The sequence below is a fragment of the Bactrocera dorsalis genome, chromosome 1 (assembly GCF_023373825.1).
Source record: "Bactrocera dorsalis isolate Fly_Bdor chromosome 1, ASM2337382v1, whole genome shotgun sequence".
Lineage (NCBI taxonomy): Eukaryota > Metazoa > Arthropoda > Insecta > Diptera > Tephritidae > Bactrocera > Bactrocera dorsalis.
Window position 1 is genome coordinate 57171102 of NC_064303.1, and position 23692 is coordinate 57194793.

The 23692-nt window shown below is 37.6% G+C and overlaps 2 protein-coding genes across 3 annotated transcripts; both read right to left on the reverse strand.

Annotated features, from left to right (window-relative positions):
- Positions 1 to 1483: 1483 nt before the first annotated feature.
- On the reverse strand, positions 1484 to 5307 carry LOC125780345 (histone-lysine N-methyltransferase SETMAR-like). The gene is made up of 2 exons (XM_049462565.1): positions 2324 to 5307; positions 1484 to 2133 (listed from the first exon to the last, which is right to left on the reverse strand). The coding sequence occupies exon 1, from the start codon at positions 4741 to 4743 to the stop codon at positions 2959 to 2961; it is 1785 nt and encodes a 594-aa protein (XP_049318522.1). The 5' UTR covers positions 4744 to 5307; the 3' UTR covers positions 1484 to 2133; positions 2324 to 2958.
- A 750-nt stretch (positions 5308 to 6057) lies between these two features.
- LOC125775366 (2-oxoglutarate and iron-dependent oxygenase JMJD4 homolog) lies at positions 6058 to 7534 on the reverse strand. 2 transcript variants are annotated; one of them, XM_049445885.1, is made up of 2 exons: positions 6862 to 7534; positions 6058 to 6800 (listed from the first exon to the last, which is right to left on the reverse strand). In XM_049445885.1, exons 1-2 carry the CDS (start codon positions 7380 to 7382, stop codon positions 6092 to 6094), a joined length of 1230 nt encoding a protein of 409 aa, XP_049301842.1. In that variant the 5' UTR covers positions 7383 to 7534; the 3' UTR covers positions 6058 to 6091. The 2 variants fall into 2 exon arrangements, with proteins under 2 accessions (XP_049301842.1, XP_049301841.1); XM_049445884.1 differs by having other exon boundaries at positions 6058 to 6803.
- Positions 7535 to 23692: the final 16158 nt, after the last annotated feature.

Below are 23692 nucleotides of genomic sequence, written 5' to 3' on the forward strand. Positions count from 1 at the left end.
AAAGTAGCTGGAAACTACAAATTTAACTTTGAAGAATTCACAATAATATTAATTCGTATTGAAGCCGTTCTCAATTCACGGCCATTGACGACACTCTCGCAAGATCCCTCAGATCTAACAGCTCTTACACCAGGGCACTTTCTCAAAGGAGCACCCATTCTGGCCATACCTGAGCCAGGCGTGGAGTCGCTTTCCTTACTAAATAGATGGGAAAGAATTAAAATTCTCCATCATGATTTCAGCCGCCGATGGAAGGAGGAGTATATAAAGGACCTTCACAAAAGGTACCGCTGGAAAACTCCCGAAAAGGCGCCAAAGCTTGGAGACTTTGTCCTAATACACGATGATTGTCTCCCCCCTACAGAATGGCGGCTTGGTCGCATAGAGAAGCTTCATCACGGCTCCGACGGTCATATCCGAGTAGTTGATCTCCGTACTCAAAACGGAACTCTAACGAGACCGCTCGTTAAACTATGCTTCTTACCAACCGCAGATAATAACGAAAACGCACATCATAAACAATCCGTACAATAATACCGACACGCATAAATTGAAAAATCCGTCTAATAACTAAAACCAAAATCAATCGCGCATATGATAAGTCATAAAGATGCTACAAAACAATGGGTAGATTACTAAATTCTGACAAACCAAATAAAGTTGGTTACAAATCGCACAATTGCATAATATATAGAAATGAGTTGGAACTAACCACAACTTTTTCTCCATACAGGCAAGCATGGATGCAGAAAGCATGGCAACTCCAACGCCAACATTGCGATCGGCCATCAGTGTGCCCCGTCCTGGGGTTGCCCCAACACCGGCGCCTCGGACAACCACTGCAACAACACCGTCACTTCCCGCTCGTAGTATCGTACGAGCACCAACAACAACACCGTCATCACCAGCGGAGCCACTTCGTTTACGATGCCCCCTTTATCGCCGCCCCCACCGACTGCAATACTGTGGGCTCTTCAAGGGGTTATCACGTAAGGGAAGCAGCGTGGCTTTTTCGATCACTTGTTTCGGGACGTACACATCGGCGGACGTTATACTAGTTGCATATTCGGCACGCGGTTAAAAACACTTTTTACATCAGTTTCTATTCATCCGGCGTTATTCGACGCATCTAAAACATCATTTTCTATTCATCCGGCGATATTCCGCACGCATTTAAAACATCATTTTCTATTTCATCCGGCGTTATTCGACGCATCTAAAACATCATTTTCTATTCATCCGACGATATTCCGCACGCATCTAAAACATCATTTTCTATTCATCCGGCGATATTCCGCACGCATTTAAAACATCATTTTCTATTACATCCGGCGTTATTCGACGCATCTAAAACATCAGTTTCTATTCATCCGGCGATATTCCGCACGCATTTAAAACATCATTTTCTATTCATCCGGCGATATTCCGCACGCATTTAAAGCATCATTTTCTATTACATCCGGCGTTATTCGACGCATCTAAAACATCAGTTTCTATTCATCCGGCGATATTCCGCACGCATTTAAAACATCATTTTCTATTCATCCGGCGATATTCCGCACGCATTTAAAACATCATTTTCTATTTCATCCGGCGTTATTCGACGCATCTAAAACATCAGTTTCTATTCATCCGGCGTTATTCGACGCATCTAAAACATCATTTTCTATTCATCCGGCGATATTCCGCACGCATTTAAAACATCATTTTCTATTTCATCCGGCGTTATTCGACGCATCGAAAACATCATTTGTTATTCAACTGGAGATCCTCTACGCGCAGCAGCTGAACCAACCACATCGTTTTATAAAAACCTATTCACCTCCACTGGTACCCGACCAGGGAGTCCACTAATTCAATACATCTATCATACATAATCCATTATTCTATATACATTGTCACCTTCACTGGTATCCGACCAGGAGACTTTTATTATAACCTTTCTGTTTCTTTAATAAAATTGTTAATGTGAAGTGAACAACCACATACTTATATGTATATATATTGCGCCCCAAAAGCAGTGGGTATTAAAACCAAGTGGTAAGTTTTATATAACACTAGTATTTATATGTTTACTTTACATATAGGTTATTGTTGAGTGGCATATGGTGTGACACAGTTTGGACTTAGTACCTAAACACGTGGTTACTGCGTGATTGCATCCTTTGGGTGAGCGTTGTTGCTATGCAATGTGTAGCATGATGTCAAGGTTAGTGTTAGATAAAGATATGCGTGTTACTTAATACACTAGTATTTATATGTTCACTTTACATATAGATTATTTTTGAGTGGCATGTGGTGTGTTATTGTTTGGACTGTGTACCTAAACACGTGGTTACTGCGTGATTGCATCCTTTGGGTGAGCGTTGTTGCTATGCGATGTGTCAAGGTTAGTGTTATAGATATTAACTCTCCCCTCCTTTAAAGAGAAGTCGTCCCTGACTGATTGATTAAGTGTTCCATCCCGTGATGTCTTAGTACAGCTTCGTACTGCATCTGGTTTTGTTGTCTTAATTTGTTAGATTGAATTTTAACATAGAGTGAATACAATTTAAAAATAGTGTAAATGATTAATATTATTATTATGCAAGTTACAATAATACTTAATATGCTTCGTACAGGATGTTCTTCGTATGGAATAACTAGCATATGTAATTTTTGTATGTTATTAAATTTGTATTCATTGTCTGATTGGAGTAGTTCTAATATTTTATTTTTTTCATTTCCCTCAGCTTTAATGTATTTCTTTATTTGTTCCTCTTTATTCTTATATATTTTTCCATCGATTGTTACAGGGTCTATGATTTGTATAAGATTAGTTCCTGAAATCATTTGATTGTTTATTACATGTTCTCCACTGAGTATTATGTTACCGTGATTTAATTCAATTATCTGTATATTGTTTTCTTCTATTACATTACAGTGAGCTTCATTATTGCGTATTAAAGGTGTTATACATTAGTCGGATTTATTCTTTTTACAAATGTATTTACTTAGATTATTTTTACAGTTTTTTACTCTTTGTGGTTCATCATTACAATATGAGTATGACATGGATGTTATGGATGTTACATCATATGTTTCACATATTTCTTGTATTATTGTGTATTTATAAATTACTACAAATGTTTCAGCTACTTTACAAATATGTATTGTTGCATATTCTAGGATATCTATTATTGGTATATTGATTTGTTCCTTTTTCATAATTTCTTCAATTTCTTCTGTATTTATTGCAGCTGAATAAAAGTTTCCATTTTTTGCAAAGTTAATTGTTGTGGTTAAGTCTAATAATTCCTTATGAGTTTCTTCGAGAAGAAGTTTTGATTTTAAAGTTTGCGGATTAAATTTACCTATTAGTTTCTCAAAGTTTGAATTTATCGTTCTTTGCTGGTTATTGTTTTCTATAATATCATTTAGTGCTGTTTTTATTTCTACTAGATCGCCATGATCTGGTACTCCTGTGATAAATTTTAATGCTGAACCTAGGAAGTCTATACTTCTGGTTCTTCGTTTTTGTAGCAACTGGCTTTTTAATATTTCTATCCTATTGATTAGGATATACTCCGTAGGATCTCTTTGTGTTGCTTCGAGCATTGCTTTAATTTTGTAATAGGGTTGTAGGATTTTTGTAAGGTTTGTTACATGGAACAAATAGTCTTCGTTTTCAAAGAGATATGAAGGATCTGTTTCTGTCAGTATATACGAGGGCTGTCCGATAAATAACCGACCTAACATTGATGCTCGCGACTTTTTCAAATTTTTTTTTTTTTCTACATAGTCACCTTGTAACTCCACACACTTCTCCCAGCGATGCTCCCATCTCTGCAACCCTTCCAAATAGTACTTGGCGTCTTTGTCTGCAAAATACGAGTTCACGAAAGAGATTGGCTCCTGATTTGACGAAAATCTCTGGCCGTCGAGCGCAGTTTTAAGTTGAGGAAACAAAAAAAAGTCGCTTGGTGCTAGATCCGGTGAATAAGGTGGATGGTCAAGCAGTTCGAACCGCAATTCGTGGATTTTCGCCATGGCGACTGTTGAGGTGTGAGATGGTGCGTTGTCTTGGTGGAACAAGAATTTCTTTTTTTGCAAATGTGGCCGATTTTTCGAAATTTCTTCCTTTAGCTTGTCCAATAATGATGCGTAGTATGCTCCTGTTATAGTTTTTCCTTTTTCAAGATAGTCGATAAAAATAATTCCATGGCTATCCCAAAAAACACTCGCCATCACTTTCCCAGCCGAATACACAGCTTTAGGTTTTTTTGGGGCTGGTTCCCCCTTTTCAATCCACTGTTTAGATTGGATTTTTGTTTCGGGCGTATAATGATGAATCCAAGTATCGTCTACAGTTATCAATCGGCGCCAAAACTCGGTCTTATTGCCTCTAAACTGAGCCAACAGAGCGCTGGAAATGTTCATGCACGCACGTTTGTGGTCTAGCGTAAGCAAACGCGGCACCCAACGCGCGAACAGCTTTCTCATGCCCAAATCTTGGTTTAATATGTGACAAACAGTTTCTTTTGACATCTTTATAATCTCAGCTATTTCCTTAACTTTAATCCGGCGGTCGTCTAGTACCAATTGATGAACTTTACCGATGCTATCGTTAGTGGTGACAGTTTTTGGACGCCCAGGACGTTCATCATTTTCCAAGCTCCTGCGACCACGTTTAAATTCAGCTGCCCAAAATTTTACGGTGGTAAACGAGGTGGGGTGCAATAAGGCCATACGCAATAAAGCCATATTGGTAATAAAGCCATATTATTTTGGTAATAAAGCCATAAATCCTATATGGCTTTGTTTCCAATTGCAATTGGTAATTAAGCCATATGGCTTTATTTCGCTTTCAAATTTGTTTCTTTCTTAGCTTAGGGGTTTCAGTTAATGTTTAGCGTTGCTGGTGAGACAAAAATTACCAGCTTTGAAATATGTGAAACTGGAACATAACAAAGCAAAAATACACAAATTACTGCTGTTCAAAGAAAATAAATAAAAGTAAAATTTTTATATTGTTATTATTTTTATTAAACGTAACTATGGAATCTTTATCCACGGCGATATTACTGGTTGAGGAGGAGAGCAGCGCATCTCAGAATGCTGGGGTGAGAATTGAAAGGAGAAGATTACGAGATATGTGCGATCCCTTCCAGATGAATGACGGGCTGTAAGTAATTGCACGTGAAAGCAGACATTTTTCTTACAATTTGTTTACTTATTCAGATTCAAAAAAACTTTCGTCTGAATAAGGACGCATTCAAGTATGTCCTAGATACGTTTGCGGAAGAAACGACGGCAAGTAAATTTGATGCTACCTCTTTCAAAAAGCCTGCACATCTTCCTTAGGACGCTGGTGGAAACCGTTAGCTATATCTAGCTTACTCTCCATCATATCTGCCAATTTTCCATATTGCTCTGGTGTTGTTGTTTTTGACCTGAAAGCATATCAAAAAACATCACTAAAACTGGAAATATCGTGTGTTTTACAACTTTTAAATACAAGTTTTACTTACATTTTTAGAAAATTAAAAAATTAAAAAAAAAATCACGCAAATAATAAAATTTTCGCAGCAAAATAAAAACACAAAAAGTTCTCCGCCAACAAAATTGCAACTTAGCAAAACGGAGCTACGTTCGAAATGCATGATAGGCAGAATTGTAAATTTCGAAGTTGAACTGAACGGGAACTGAACGCATGATACCAAAGTCGCCAAACGGAGAAAATTTCAATCCAAGTCGAAATGCGTGATAGGGGTGATTAGTTATTTTTGGATATTCCTCCTCTGGAGAAGCTCCCCGATCCGTACATACCCCATTTATACGGAAATCCGATTACTCCGCCAAAGTAATCGAAATCGTGCCGGGACGAGTTTAGTAGGACATTGTCCTTCAATAATTGAGTCAAATAGAACTTTCCGAAAAATCAAGCTAATGCTTTACTATTGTAAAATATCGCTTTAATACTTCTATATTTTCCTTATTTTCCAGATTATAATACATATTTAAATGGAAATAACTAAAATCCAGAACGTTGGAATACAAAAAATAAACACATATCGGTTAAGCTATAACTCGTTGTTAATATATTTGTTTTTCATAAATAAGGTACATTCCTGTTTATTTGACTAGTATATTGATTAATACGATTGATAAATTTTATACATTTGTTGTATAATCTGGAACAACTGTGTACAAATTTATCCTGAATCATGGTTTTTAGTACAGTATCGATATTTTCCAAATCATAGTATATATGAAAGTCATTGATATAAAACATATTACTTGAAGGACACTGAATATTTTTAATATTTGAGTTTCCCTGCTTTTTCAAGAGAAATAGTCGTCTTTTGGCAATAAAACACAGTATTTCCAGAAATTCGGCAATATTTAAGCCAAAGTCTACGTGCAAAATTCGCTGACATTGTTCATTAAAATTATGACTTCTTCTGAAATCATTGATCTCAATCACAACTTTCCTCAAATTAGACGAAATATTATTCCATATATATTTTAAATTGGCAGCGTTAAACCAGTTATGATTCACCGATATAGTGTCAGTAATATTAAATACTTGATGATACCACCCACTTGGGACAAATATAGCTTCGTTTTGTTGTTGATATACTACGAAATACTTTATATTTGATTTACGCAAAGTGTCCTCAATAATTTCACAAGGTAGCTTTTTATACTGATCCAATAATTTCAACTCCTCACCGGGAGGCAAGAGAATCCACTTTTTGCAGCCGTATATATTTGCAGACCAACTGAATGATCCAAAAACATCTACATGAAAAGGAGTCCTGCTTGAAAAATTAAAAAGGAGGAATTTTATGAGCTTTATTTTTTTGTACACAATTTTACCATGTATTTTTCGGTCCCATATAAACGAATCGATAATCATCTTGGTGATTTTCAGTTAAAAATTCATTCAACCAATCCGAAAAAAAATGCTTAGGAACATTATAGAACTCGTAATTGCGAAGATATGCTTTTAAATGCCAATCTTTTAAATAAAGATGTACCGTATCTTCAACACTATTTCGACTTAGAATAGATTTTTCCCATTTGTCTATATAATCGTAAAATTGTACTTCAACTGATACACTTTTATCCATACAGTTTGTTACAGGAACTAAACAGTCCTTTATTTTATCCTTAAGATAAGCAAAATTTATATTCATCTGTGCTGCATTTTCTCTTAATATCCACGTGTGACTGCATTCCCAATCACTAGATATATTTGTTATAACTGCTGGCCAATTTTGATTAATAAATTCCCGATAAAAAGTATTATAAGATATTTCGTCTACACCAAATCTTATTATGTCATTTTTTAAATGTGTGTCTAATTTTATACAATTCTTTAAGTCTAAGCGAATCATATTTATCAACCTAACTCGGTTATTATACCGTCCTATATTCCCATACGTTACTATGCATCTCCATGGACAATATACATAAGTATATTGCGACCAACTTCAGAAATTTATTGCCTCTTAGGTGCAATAATCTTGTTTGCCGATTTCCTATTATGAACTAGTACTATGTTCGGACCGACATTGAAAACATTTTGAAAACACATTTCTATGTTGTGTAATGTAAGTCGTTCGGACCGACAATGTGTGTTTTCGATGAGTTTTAACTGACGGCACAATTTCTTTGGCGTCGCGATCTGAAGGTACCGTTGAAAAGAGAAAGTCCTCCTGATTAAAAAATATATAGGTTTATAGGGTCCGCAAACACTTAGTTTACGAGATATTCGACTTCAAATTTCAAAAATTCCCAAAATTCGAACATTTCAACAAGCTGTTTCCCCACATTAAACACACTTTTCGCACATTTTTTACTTCAAATTAATTAAATAAAACTACAAACATTTAAATACATTCAGCCCTGTTGACTTTTGTAGGTTTTTTTATCTAAGAAATCTTTATTTTAAAAATTGCTTTTTACACTGGTAGTGAGCATCAATTATGTGCTAACAATTATGAGGAAATGGGGCGCTGCCATATGATAATAAGCAAATATGAGTAATTCGCTGAATTTCTCTATTTTGATATAATTCCTCTTTCTTTATTTAGCAATCTTAGTTCTAATAAAAAAGCAAGTGTGTCTATAAATTATATTTCAAATTAAAATGAGTATGAACAATCTTTCCATGCACATCGATTTTTTCTTATTCAAATTTAATAAACAACTAGGTAAATAATAATATATAATAATATTACGTATTAAAATAATAAAATGCTTAGGTTACCCCGGGTATTGGCTCGATCAGGATTATCTTTTTAAAGGAGTACTACGCGAAAATACATCAGTTAACCCGGGTATTCGATCGACCAGGGTTATTTTTTAGAGCCCGGCCGAAGGCTGCCAACGCAGAAAGGAGTACTACTGTCTTTATTGAACATAAATAGCACAGGGATGGCAAAATTGGTTACAGAATCTATTCTCGATTCTGACTATTTTTCTATATTTTTCGATTCTAAGAATCGATTATCCGGGGGCAAAAATCGATTCTTTCGATTCTAATCGATTTTAAATTAAAAGGACAAAAATTTATTTATTAAATCACAAGGCATAAATTTAATGAATAATCGACTAAATAAAACACAAAAATATTTAAAAACAATTATATTGTTTTGTTTATAAATAAGGTACAGGGAACATTACATTTCATTTAAATTTTTTTTAAATAATTCAAGTTGTTTAAAGAAGTTTAATAAAATAAGTTTTTAAATAAATTTAAAATAAGTAAAAGAACAGTAAGCTAATTGTCAGTTTAAGAAAACCATACATTTTACGGGACAGATCTTAAAAACAGAAGCATATTTAAGTGATCTGGCGTTAGCCGGCTGCGAATTTGATTCGCAGTTAGCCCAGTATGCGAAAATAAACGTTCACAAGGTGTTGAAGTCGCAACAATTGATAAGTATTTTCTTGCAATCCTCGATACGTGAGGATACTCATTTTCGATACTTTTCCAAACAAGTAATGGATCTGGTGTACTACCTCTATCTACTATCGGCCGATTAATAAATTGCCTTAATTCAATTGGTACTCCACCCGCTTCAGTAAATTTATTGTAGGAAAGTTTCTTGACCGTTTCTTAAGCGTTTTTTTATATGAAGTTTTTACATTTCTTGAGAGCTGGATACTAAGCTTATAACTTACTTATAACTAACTGGTCACTTAATTAATAGTAAAGTCGAATGTCAAGAATCGATTCTTAATCGACTCCGACTACTGAAGATCGATTCCGAAAACTCGAGTATTTTACGAGAAAACTCGATTCTCGAGTAGAATCGGAATCGAGTTTGCCATCCCTCAAATAGCATATTATCATATACATACATATTGTTACAAAAAGTAGTATTAAGTTGTATTTGTATTACTATATGCATCCCTGATTATGAACAATAGCTGTAGGTATATGGAATAGCATTTGTCTTGTTGTAGACATCTGGCGCCACACTGTCTGCTCGTCTAGTTAAACAATTGCTGAGTCTGGCGCCGCGACTGTCTGCTTGCGTCTGGCGCCGTATAGCCGTATGTTCTGGTAATTTCCAGACGCGATATTCTAGAAGGACACGTCGGCATCAGCGAGAAGTGCGTGGCTATAGCCGTATGTTCTGGTAATTTCCAGACGCGATATTCTAGAAGGACACGTCGGCATCAGCGAGAAGTGCGTGGCTATATAAGCCGTGGCAGCGCCAACGTAATCAATCAGTGCTAAGAGTAAACTGCTATAGTGTAGACGAGTTGTGAAATAAAGAGTTGTTGAATTAAATTAAACAGTGTTGATTTTATTTGTCAATCCAGAGATACGAACCTAACAAAGTAAACTAGCAAGAGTAAATTCGTAACAATTGGTGTCAGAAGTGGGATTGTCAAATAATCCAAATTCAAGATGGTTAAATTCGGAGAATTGAGAATTCAGCAATTAAAAAAGGAACTGGAGGAGCGTAATTTGCCGATAAGTGGGCAAAAGGCGGATCTGCAGGCACGATTACGTGAAGCAATGGAAGCGGATGGAATTAATGTGGACGAGTTCGAATTTGTTGGGCCAGAAACTTCTACAAAGGTAGAAGAAAAAGTAGAAGAACAACGAACATCATCAAGTGTGGACATGAACTTGCTGTTAGTGGCTATTAAGCAAATAGAAAATCGTCTGGTACAGCAAATAGCTGAAAATACAGAAAATGCAGTGCAAACAGAAAATCGTCTGGCACAGCAAATGACGCAAATAGCTGAAAATACATCACAGTTAGAGTCTCGCCTTACACAACAAATGACTGAAAATAATACGCAGTTAGAAAATCGTTTGGTACAACAGATTACGGAAAATACTACACAACTACAAAAACAAGTGCAAGAGAAATTTTCAAAATTTGAAGACGAATTAAGCACTTTAAAAAATGACGAAGAAAATTTGAAATCAGAAGTTCTTCATTTGAGTAATCGGATGCGAGAACTGCAACTGCATGGCCCTGCACCATCAACAAATAATCCAAGATTGAAGGCACCCACATTCGATGGAAGTATTCCATTTCAAATTTTCAAACTTCAGTTTGAAAAGACAGCATTGGCCAATAACTGGAATGCAGCGGACAAAGTGGCGTCCTTGTTTGTATCATTGAAAGGACCTGCGGCAGAAATCCTTCAGACTATTCCAGACTGTGAACGGGACAACTATGAGGCATTGATGAGTGCGATAGAAAGACGATATGGTAGTGAGCACCGGAAACAAATATACCAGATCGAACTGCAAAATAGGGGTCAGAAAATGAACGAGTCATTGCAAGAGTTCGCAACTGAAATAGAACGACTGGCTCATTTGGCAAATGCAGATGCACCTGTGGATTACATTGAGAGGGTAAAAATTCAATGTTTCATAAATGGAATTCGTGATGTGGACACCAAACGCGCCACATATGCATTGCCAAAAAGAACGTTTGCTGAAACGGTTTCGCACGCCCTCACACAGGAAACAGCTTCCCTACTAAGTAAACCAGCACACAAGGTACAAAGGGTTGAAATGGAACAACCGGCGCTGATGGAAGAAATATTGAAGACTCTGAAGACAATTGCTGCACCGCGAGTAAATACAACAGGCAGATGTTTCAACTGTGGAAAAGCGGGTCACTTTGCCCGAAATTGCAATATAAAAGTAAACCCATCAAAACGGAAACAACCAACAGATAACGAGGACGAAGCATCCACATCTCACAAGTCGTTAAACTAAAACGGAACAGTTCAAAGGGGCGTGAGCTGGTTCCCACAACTATTTGCCCCGCCATCTCGATATCACAAATAGGTCGCCATGACAACAATCTTACTATCAACGGCATCGTAAATGGACGACTGTCAACGCTTACTTTGGATACTGGTGCCACACATTCAATTATCCGACCGGATGTGGTAAGAGGGACGGTTGAACCATTAGTCGGTTGCAAGCTTCGAACGGCCACCGGGGAGGAAGCAGCTGTAGCGGGAAAAGTGTTTTGCGAAGTGATGATTGGTACCCTGGAAGTTAATCACACCTTCATCGTAGCAGAAATCACGGATGAAATTATAATGGGAGTAGATTTCATGATTGATCACGGGGTTACTTTGGATTTAAACAAGCAAATGCTGTTTTGCCAGAACATGGAGATGCCTATAAACACCGGATATGTGACCAACGTTGAAAGTAAGAGGGTGATTGTTGATGATAATCAGAGCATTCCACCAAAATCTGAGGCGATTGTATGGGCTAAAGTGAATGGAGGAGGTGGGACTGAAGAGTTGTGGATTGTGGAACCAACAAAAATAGATACACCCATATTGGTAGGAAGAACGCTTGTGAAAACTAGAGAAGACGCCACCATTCCGGTGAGAGTAGTGAATGAATTCAACACGCCTATAAGTCTGAAGAAAGGAGCAGTAATTGGACAGTGCCAGAATATAAGTGCAATAGCACGATGCGAACGGTCACAACAGAAGCCTACGATTGAGCCTCAGCAGATAAGTCCTACACTCCTAAATAATTTGCTGAACGAACTGCATGGAAATGAAAAATTAAAAGCAGAAAAACTATTAGAAAAATACGCATCCATATTTGCAAACGAAGGAAACACAGGAAGAACCGGCATTGTCAAACATCGCATAAATACTGGAGACGCTAAACCAATCCGACAAGCTCCGCGTAGGGTTCCACTAGCAAAACGAGAGGATGCTAACAAAATTATTGAAGACATGCACAAAAACGGTGTAATCGAACCTTCAATAAGTCCATGGAGCTCACCTATCGTCTTAGTTAAAAAGAAAGATGGTAGCACCCGTTTCTGCGTAGATTATAGGAAGTTGAATGATGTCACAAAGAAAGACAGTTATCCTCTACCAAGAATCGACGATACATTAGACACCTTGTCTGGAGCGAAATGGTTTTCTACATTAGATCTACAAAGTGGATATTGGCAAGTCGAGATTGATGAATGTGACCGTGAAAAGACCGCTTTCAGTATGGGCGACGGGTTATGGGAATTCTCTGTGATGCCATTTGGGTTATGTAATGCGCCTGCAACGTTCGAGCGACTGATGGAACATGTGTTAAAAGGACTCAACTGGAAGACATGTTTAGTGTATCTTGATGACATTATCATCATGGGAAAAAGTTTTGATGATCATCTGAAAAATCTAGAGGAAGTCTTTCAGCGAATAGCAGCAGCCGGATTACGCTTGAATCCCAAAAAGTGTTCATTATGGAAGAAGCAGGTCACATATCTCGGACATAAAGTGTCAACTGAGGAGATTCACACCGAGGAAGGAAAAATAAAAGCAGTCAAAGATTGGCCTCCACCCACCAACATACATGAACTCCGCAGCTTCCTTGGCTTATGCACGTATTACCGCCGTTTTGTACCTGGATTTGCGAACGTGGCTAGAAGTTTACATGATTTAACCAAGAAGAATCACCCGTTTGTATGGCAGTTGGAACAAGAAAAAGCATTTGAGCAGCTGAAAGAACTACTTTGTACGGCGCCGATGTTAGCTTATCCAATACCTGGAAAGAAATTCATCCTGGATACAGATGCGAGCGCTTATGGAATTGGAGGTGTCCTGTCTCAGCTCATCGACGGACAAGAAAGAGTAATTGGGTATTACAGCAGAGTGCTCGGGAAACCAGAGAAAAACTACTGTGTGACGCGAAAAGAACTACTAGCTGTGGTGGAATGTGTAAAACATTTCCACAAGTATTTGTATGGACAACGATTCTTGCTGAGGACTGATCATGCAGCATTAAAATGGTTATTACAGTTTAAGAATCCGGAAGGCCAAATTGCACGATGGATCGAAAGATTACAGAATTACGACTTCGAAACGGAACATCGAAAGGGGATTCACCACAAAAATGCGGATGCATTATCACGTCGCCCTTGTCCACTGGAATGTAAACATTGCTCCAAATCAGAAGGAAAAGAAGGTATAATCGACGTGCGATTACTGAATATAGAACCTGAAGATGATTGGACTCCTCACCGCATCAGAATCAATCAGCTGGAGGACCCTGATCTTGCAAAGCTGGTAATGGCCAAAGAAAATGGGGTACGACCACCAAAGGAACAAATAAGTAGCGAGAGTCCAACTGCAAAAGCATATTGGGCCCAATGGAACAGCATAAACCTCGTTAATGGATACCTTCACAGTACCTGGGAAAGCGAAGATGGCAAACATTCTCGTCTGCTGATCATAGTACCGAAGTCCATGATCCCAAAAGTATTGAAAGAATATCACAATGGACCTAGTGGAGGGCACCTTGGAATAACAAAAACTATAGAGAAGATTAAACAACGGTTCTACTGGATCGGTTGTCGAGATTCCATAGCAGAATGGATAAGTAATTGCGTAGAGTGCATGGCAGCTAAAGGTCCTAAAGCCAAAAGTCGCGGTAGGCTACAACAGTACAACGTGGGATCACCATTTGAACGAGTCGCAATGGATATTGCAGGTCCGTTCCCAACCAGTACGGCCGGAAACAAATATCTACTGGTTGTCATGGACTATTTCAGTAAATGGCCAGAAGTATATGCCTTACCAAACCAGGAAGCGAAGACAGTAGCCGAAGCGTTTGTAGAAAATTGGATAACAAGGTTCGGAGTGCCCGTCGAATTACACTCAGATCAAGGCAGGAATTTCGAATCTTCCATTTTCCAAGAAGTCTGTACATTATTGGGCATCCACAAGACACGGACAACAGCGTTACACCCACAATCAGATGGGATGGTAGAGAGATTCAACCGAACGCTCGAAGAACATCTGCGGAAAATCGTTGATAAAGACCAACGGAATTGGGACAAGTGCATCCAGATGTTCCTGCTGGCGTATCGTTCAGCGAAGCACGAGACAACTGGTTACACGCCAGCAAAGATTATTTTCGGATCTGATCTGCGACTCCCTGCTGATCTTAAGTTTGGTACGAATCCTACAGCTGTAAGAAATGATGGAGATTATTGTTCTGCCTTAAAGGAAGAAATGAATGAATTGCATCTAATGGTAAGACAGCATACGCATCTGATGAGCAATAAGATGAAGGACCGGTTCGATCAAGCGGCAAATTCAAAAGGTTTTGAAGAAGGTGATCTGGTCCTGTTGTACAATCCACTTCGAAAGAAAGGCTTGTCCCCGAAATTGCAGACAGCCTGGGAAGGACCCTATATGGTGATGAAACGACTTAATGACGTGGTATACCGCATACAAAGAAATGGGAAAGCACGATGTAAAATGAAAGTAGTACATTTGGAGAGGCTCGCCCCATTTGGTTCAAGAGGATTTGTGCCTAATCGGGACGATTAGGCTTTAGTGGAGGGCAGTGTTACAAAAAGTAGTATTAAGTTGTATTTGTATTACTATATGCATCCCTGATTATGAACAATAGCTGTAGGTATATGGAATAGCATTTGTCTTGTTGTAGACATCTGGCGCCACACTGTCTGCTCGTCTAGTTAAACAATTGCTGAGTCTGGCGCCGCGACTGTCTGCTTGCGTCTGGCGCCGTATAGCCGTATGTTCTGGTAATTTCCAGACGCGATATTCTAGAAGGACACGTCGGCATCAGCGAGAAGTGCGTGGCTATAGCCGTATGTTCTGGTAATTTCCAGACGCGATATTCTAGAAGGACACGTCGGCATCAGCGAGAAGTGCGTGGCTATATAAGCCGTGGCAGCGCCAACGTAATCAATCAGTGCTAAGAGTAAACTGCTATAGTGTAGACGAGTTGTGAAATAAAGAGTTGTTGAATTAAATTAAACAGTGTTGATTTTATTTGTCAATCCAGAGATACGAACCTAACAAAGTAAACTAGCAAGAGTAAATTCGTAACAATATGTATATGGAAAAAGTTTTCACAACTCAATATTATAACTTGAAAAATGTTGAAAAGTTTTTTTTATTAATTATAATAAATAGAATTAATATAGAAAAAGAATCACGCTAAAAAAACAAACAAAGAAATATCGTTAAAAATCCTACAAATTTGGTGTTTAAGAAGCTTGTTCATAATTATAAGCAATCTAACCTTTGCAACGATGCGTGTGATAAGTGATTTTTAAATTAATAAATTTAGGTAAAATATTACGAAATAAAAGTGAAATGTGAACTTATTTCAATGTTTAAAGTGTATATTTAAATATACCGAGCGCAAAATGTAACAAAATTAACTTTTCATTAACACAATAGGGGTATTCTCTTGCTCTTGCAAAACCCTTGCACGGAGCAAGAATTGCATATATTTCCTCCTGGTGCACCGGCGCAACAACAAACACACGCAGAAAATTATTTACAATGGCTGTAAAATATGTCAGACCAAAACCCGTGTATATTTGCGTGCAATGTCACGCAAAATATAATTGCAACCCTGTTTAGCTGTCATTTTATATAAAGACATATTACGTTGTTAAATTGTTGAGGAAGGTAAGTTTTAAATAGATTTTATAATTTTTATTTAAACTATAAATATTTGTTACAGTTTTTTTTGTTAAAAATGGGAAGGTGCGCCAATTCACAATAGCCATGCTTAATAGTCATTCACAATAAATTGATCAAATCAGCCGTTCATATATCACTCGATTCTGCAATGGGTGTTCTCGTGCCCTTGTATATTTCGGTATAGTATTTTTGAAATCTGCAATCTTTGCAAGAGCAAGAGAATACCCCTCATGTGTTTTCAGTGCAATTTTTTTAACCTTTAGTCGTGAATATTTTGAAAAATATAAGTCATTTCAATATTATTTTTGGATATTCCCCCTCTGGAGAAGCTCCCCCATCCGCACATACCCCATTTATACGGAAATTCGTTTTTTTTACTCCTCCTCCAAAGTAATTGAAATCGTGCCTCACTGACAACTATCAATACGGGGATTCTCTTGCTCTTGCAAGATGACGCAAAATACACAAATCCTATACCGAAATATGCAAGGCCAAGGGCGCACCCATTGCAGAATCTTGTGATAAGTATACGACGGCACAAAAAAAATGGGTTTTGGTATGACATGTTTTACAGCCATTGCAAATAAATTTTTGCGTGTGTCTGTTCTGCCGTTGCACCAAGAAGAAAAATCTGCAATTGGTGCACCATGCAAGGGTTTTTGTTGAACAGAGTTACGTACACGCAGTTTCAATGTAAGATGACGACTGACTTTATTGAATATAATATACATAAGAACAGTATAAAATGAATAAGAAGTATAGTGATGCCAGATTTACAATATTTCATAACACTTCCTTTTAATGGAACATCTGACAACACTAATAATATATTAGTTAAATCAAAAACTATGTTAAATGATACATGACTTTACTTTAAGCCTAATTTAACATTAATAAATTCATTCTTAACTGCAGGTATAGCCTTTGTTAAACTATCTGCTAGCATTTCACTTGTTGAAATATATTCCAGCTGCAATGACTTATCTTGTAACTTCTCTCATATGAACTTCGCCTTGATGTCCACGTGCTTAGTTCGAGGAGAAAAGTTATTGTTCCGAACAATGTGAATAGCGCTCTTATTATCGCAGTACATTTTTATTCCTTCTGTACCACCATGAACTAGTTCCGACTCTAGCCGATGACCCAAATCGCTTCTTGCATTGCGCTCACTACAGATGTTAACTCCGCCTCAGTTGATGACAATGCTACGGTACGCTGTCTGTGCGATGACCAAGATATAGCTGCACCTTGCATTATAAATACGTAACCAGAAGTTGATCGCCTTTGATCAAGATCTCTTGCCCAGTCAGCATTACAATAACCAGTTAAACTTTAAGCTGATTTCCGAAACACGATGCCTTTGCTGACTGCACCCTTCAAATACCTCATTACTCGCTTCAGTGCGAGCCAATGACCTTTGCCGGGGTTTTGTGAGAAACGACTCAGCAAATTGACTGCGAAGCTGATATCAGGCCGGGTATTTTGTGCTGCATATAACAAACTACCCACTGCCTCCATATATGGAACCTTTTCCATCGCTTCCTTTTCTTCTTCAGTTTTTGGACACAGTTCTAATGTTAACTTTTGCGACAAATCTAGTGGCGTAGCTACCGCATTGCAATCGTCCATTCCAAACCGTTTTAGTACACTGGAAATATATTCAGACTGATCAAGTTTAATTAACTTTTTTACCTCATCGCGCTGCACTCTCATCCCAAGTACGGATGACGCTGAACCCATGTCCTTCATTTTGAATTTCGAAGACAACTCGTTCTTAATCTGCTGCGTAGCCTTTTTGTCATTAAAGAACACCAGAACGTCGTCCACATAAATTGCTGCGTATACCATGCTGTACTCACTTACACAAAAGTAAATACATTGATCGACTTCGCTCCGAATTAGTCCCAGACTAATTAGTACCTCATTCAATTTATCGTTCCAAACTTTGCTTGCTTGTTTTAAACCATACAACGACTTTAGTAGACGACAAACTCTGCCAGAATTGTCATTATAGCCATCAGGTTGTTTCATGAACACTTCTTCTTGAAGTTCACCGTTCAAAAATGCAGTTACCGCATCTAACTGATGCACCGACAAATCATGCTTCGCCGCCATAGCAAATAAAAATCGTAATGAATTGTATCTGACTACCGGAGAAAATGTTTCCGAATAGTCAACGCCTTGTTTCTGTGAGCAACCTTTAACCACGAGCCTTGCTTTATAACGAACCAGCGCACCTTCAGCATTACGCTTCGTTTTAAAAACCCACTTCGAATTGATTGCTCTTTTACCTTCAGGCAATTTCGTAAGCACCCAAGTTTTGTTTGCCTTGTGAGAAGCTATCTCCTCTTTCACTACGCGTTTCCAGTCATCTGCCTCTGGACTATTCAATGCCTCATCAAGATTCACAGGATCGTTAGCATCAGACACCACGCTTAACAACAAACTTTTCTTGGCCTTGTTAGCAATATGCTCTGATCGACGAACTGCATACTTTTCGCCACACTGATCAGCCACCTCGCTATCATCAGGAGTATCATATTCACTTTCCAAAGATATACTGACATCACACAATTCGCTCTCATTCAGCTCCCATGAATTATTAATGTCATTAGCTTCGATTTCATTAATTATGTCAACTATTAGATTTGGCTCTGCGCGCTTCGGTTTAGTACTTGTATTTTCTAAAAATTTTACATCACGACTCACGATAAACTTGTAGTCAGATTTTCGGTAAAGCCTAAATGCTTTTGACTCTATGCAATAACCAACAAAAATACACTCTTCTGATTTTGCATCTAACTTTAAACGTTTTTGCTTCGGTATATGCACAACCAAATATGCGTAAGTGTTTAAAATTTGGTTTCACACCAGACCATATTTCTTCTGGACTACGACTATTACCTCTACAAGGAATACGATTTACTAAGTACGCTGCTGTATTTGCAGCTTCTGCCCAAAATATGTTTCCTAGACCAGAATCCAGCAACATGCATCACACACGTTCAATTAACGTACGATTCATCCGCTCAGCCACCCCGTTTTGCTCGGGCGTATATGGAGCTGTCTTTTGGTGAACAATACCACATCCACGCAAAAATTTTATAAATTGAGAATTACAATATTCCGTGCCATTATCTGTTCTCAGAACTTTCATTTTACGTCCACATTGCGTTTCTACTTCGCTTTTAAACTGCTTGAATTTTTCAAATACATCTGATTTAGATACAATCGGTATAGCGAATACCTTTCTTGAAACATCATCAACAAACACCAACAAAAATCTTGCACCGCTGAACGATTTTGCTAATTGGACCAAGCACGTCCGAATGTATAACGTCCAAAAAATTCTTAGCACGACTACCAGCTGATTTAGTTGTTACTCTAGTTTGCTTACCCTTACAACGTACAATGCGTTCTTTTTCACTTGCGTCGTTGTAATTTACTCCAAGCGTTGAATTCTGCACCTGCTTCATGCTGTTTTTGCAAATGTGTCCTAACCTTCGATGCCACAGTTCAAAATTATCAATAGTTGTCATTGCTTTTCCAACTGGAATTTTAGCACAATCTAATTTGTACAAACCATTTTCTGCATACGCTTTAGCAATTAATCTGTTTTTCTCATCAAGGATTTTACATATATTCCCTTCGAACATCACCTTTTTGTTTTGTTTTGTTATTTGCCGAACCGACAAAAGATTCGCGCAAAGACTGGGAACATATTCGACATTTCGAACATTCGTTTTGACTTTTTGTCTGTTTACATTTAAAACCAGGCTGACTTCGCCTACGCTGTTAACAGGAACTCGCTCTCTGTTAGCTAAAATTTCTTCATTATGCTCTGCTGCTCTCAGCTTCGAAAGTAACTTCAGATAGCCTGAGTAACGTACCATACATTTTCGCCGCTCTGAGAATGCAAACACGAATTCGCTAACAGCGAATTTGAAAACATTGCCGTCCTGCTTTTAACTTCATTCTCATTTACTTTCTTTGATTTCGGAGACTTGCGGCACTCTTTATGCATATGGCCTTCCTGACCACAATTGACACAACGAAACTTTTTCCGATTAAAACTTTTGTCGTTCCTTTTCTGTTGGAAATTCTTCGAATACAAAGCGTTGTCAGTATGATCTTTGCTACAGTCAAATTTGACATCTTGCAACAACAAACTTTTAACGCTATCGACAGTTAATTTCGCTTTCGAATTCTCCACAGCCATAACGAGTGCTTGATACTCATTAGGCAACCCAGCAAGCAATAATGATGCCACCCGCTCATCACCTACGTCCAGACCTGCATTTTGCAACTTGATTGACGTCATGACCATCTCGTTTACATAATCCTGTACGGATTGAAACTGTTCCAGCTTTAACTGCACCAGCTTCTTTAAAAGCTCTACCTTGCGAGTTAAACTACTGTCTTCATACGCGGTCATTAACGTATCCCATGCATCCTTTGCAGTCACTGCATTTGCAATATGCGAAAAATTACTCGGCTCCACCATGAGCGTAATCTCCGCCAGTGCCCGTTCATTGCTGTCACGATCTTTTTCCGTTGTATTTTCGGATAAACCGTTCTCCGTTACTTTCCAGCAACTTTTTAGGACCAAATACGATTTAGCATTCCGCTTCCAAAAATCGAAATTTTCACGTCCGCGAAGTTTTTCAAATGGAAAACTAAGAGCACCTGCCGCCATTCTCTTTTAAATAAAATTAAATTTAAATAACTTTACTTTTGGCAATAGGCAAATAACTTGTTGAGCAATAGGCCCATAACCTGTTGAACAGAGTTACGTACACGCGGTTTCAATGTGAGGTGACGACTGACTTTATTGAATAAAAATACATAAGAACAGTATAAAATGAATAAGAAGTATAGAGATGCCAGATTTACAATATTTCATAACAGTTTTGCAAGAACAAGAGAATCCCCTTAACAGTGAGCAGCTGTATTTGTATATGGAATGTAAACAAATATCAAGTGACAATTTAAGGCCGGCAAAATATGTCTTCCAAAAAAATCGATTAAATTAAGCAGGAAACGATTATAATGAGTGGAATGTAATGCCGGAATTACATGTGCAGATATTCTGCATGCAGATCTGCACTATTTTTTCCAGCCAAAACACATGTGCAGTAAATTTTGACAATCAGCTGATTGCAATAAATAACTGAAATTGAAATTGAAATTTAAAAATTTTAAAATGGATGTGGAAAGGAAAAAAGATTGCAACAATTGCTTTTACTTCTAGTTGCTAAAAAGAAATTAATTAATATTTTAAGCTTGTGCACGATAAGTGATAAAAAAAACACGGGTGTGGACGATTCTTATACATGCGGAAAATGAGAGAGATCTGCATGGTTTTTTCAATAATTTATTCATCTATATAAAAAACAATGATTCCTCTCAGTTCCAAAAGGCTACTCGGATGCAAGTGGATCAATTTAAGCTTCTTCTAAGCTTAATTACAAGGCGTATAGCAAAACAGTTTCATATACGTCGTCCAATACCAGCAGAATGTCGCCTGGCAATAACATTAGTGTAAGTACATTTTGTTTGTAAATTTTATAATAAATAAATACATATGTTCATCAACTCTTACAATAGATATTTGGCCCATGGAGTTTGCCGCCAGATGTTGGCTTGGGCTTTGCGAGTAGGAGTATCAACAATTGGCAAAATTTTATTGGAAACATCCGCAGGCATTTGGGATGAACTTTCAGGAATATGCTTGGCGCAACCAAATGAACATGAGTGGAGGGAAATAGCCGATTCATTTTGCATCAAGACAGGAATGCCTCATGTTGTAGGAGCTGTTGACGGCAAACATGTCCAAATCAAGTGTCCGCGAAAATCCGGATCACTGTATTTTAATTATAAGCAATATTTTAGTATTGTGTTGTTAGCCGTTTGTGATAGCAAATATACACTCACCGCAGGAGACATTGGGGCTTACGGAAGCCAAAGTGATGGCGGAGTGTTAAAAATCAGTGGTTTTGGAAATAGAATATTAAACGGAACAATGAACCTACCGGAAGCAGAAAATCTTCCACGTAGTGCGATAAAATTCTCATTTTATTATGTGGGAGATGCTGCTTTTCCGTTGACAAAACATTTGATGAGGCCATATCCGGGAAAGTGTTTGGAAGCAAACAAAGACCACTTCAATAAATGTTTATCCAGAGCGCGGGTTACAGTTGAAAATACATTTGGAATTTTAGTGGCTAGATGGCGAGTTCTCAAAAATCTTTGGATATGTTTCCCGAAAATGCCAATACCATAGTTAGAGCTACATTAATTTTACATAATTTTGTAAAGTTCCATAACGCCGAATTCTATTGTCCCAACAACTTCGTTGACCACGTAAATGAAAGTGGCATTCTAATTGAAGGGCAGTGGAGACAATTTGTAGCGCCAATACATCAGAGTACGATATTATCAAGCGCTAGCGCAAGACGAAGTGCTCCCGAGATCTTCTTAAAAATTATCTCTTCTTTAATAAATAAGTAAATAATTCAAAAAATGTATTATAAAATAAATATTTCGGTTCTACGTAACCTGTATGGATTTGTATTTCTCAAAATTGTTTGCGCTGAAATAACAAAAACAACAACTACAAAATAAATAAATAACTTTGTACTTTTTTATATATTTGAAATGAATGGGCTTTTATTTAAAGTGATAAATATTATAAAAGATGTTAATGAAAAACTTATTTTCTACGATTCACAAAAAATTGGTGAAATGTTTGAGAAATTTGGAGTTGTAACTCCGACATTTCCAGGCTATTTAAATTAGCTCCCTCCGCCTGCTTGGCAAGGCTTTCAAAAAATAATTGAATTGCGGATCTCTCCGTGCCACCGACCAATATTTCTTCGGCTAACGACGTCACTCTTTGAAAGTCTCTATTCGAGCTTTCAAGTAATTCCTCAATTTTACGTTTCCGTCCAGTCTGTGTCTGTGTCTGCGTCTGCGTCTGCGGTGATTGAGAAAATATATTTAAGTTGGCACTGCTACAGGCGGATTCACCAATGTCGCTGAGGAAGGAGTCATCACCTTCTGTCGTTACGGTGCCATAATTGCCTTATGTGCTGAAAATGCATATATAATAAATAATACAATTATACAAATAAAACAAGATTATACAAAACCTACTTCAAGTTGTCCATTTCAACGTCCTTTAAAAACTTTAGGCTCTCCATCCACTTCCACTTTTTGTGTGGCGAATACACGCCGCTTCCTGATGGTCTCTTTTTTAAGTCCTTGTAAAATTTATCTCGTAGGGTCCGCCAACGGGCCTTTAGCTTCTCACCTAAAAACATTCAAAACAGGAATAAATATAAATTTTCTGTTAGGTCATAAAATTAAAGATTTACCTGGAATATTCAATTTCTCCGATAGCTCCTGAAATTTGCGTCCCTCAGGTAGCTATTTTTATAATTCCTATGACTTTTGTCATATAGAAACCGGTTTTCGCTAACAAATTCAATCAATTTGTCTTCCATTTTTTTATATCTTTTGTTTATTTTCACTGAACAGCTGAGCGCAATTTCAAATGTTGCCGGACTTTGCTCAAAAATTAATTATTTAAATGTTGTCAGCACTGCCTCTGCGCAGAGAAATTCAAATTTCACATGCCGTGCAGATCTGCATTGAGGTGCAGAATTTGAGCTGTCAAATCAGTACAAATTTTTTTTCTGCACGCAGAATTCTGCACATGTAATTC

Bases quoted from the DNA above. Each gene is read 5' to 3' on its own strand.
- LOC125780345 (XM_049462565.1), bottom strand. From the start codon at position 4,743: ATGGCTTTATTGCGTATGGCCTTATTGCACCCCACCTCGTTTACCACC.
- LOC125775366 (XM_049445884.1), bottom strand. From the start codon at position 7,382: ATGATTCGCTTAGACTTAAAGAATTGTATAAAATTAGACACACATTTA. The intron at 6,804-6,861 runs GTAAAATTGTGT...TAATTTTTCAAG, and splicing joins ATGGGACCGAAAAATACATG to CAGGACTCCTTTTCATGTAG.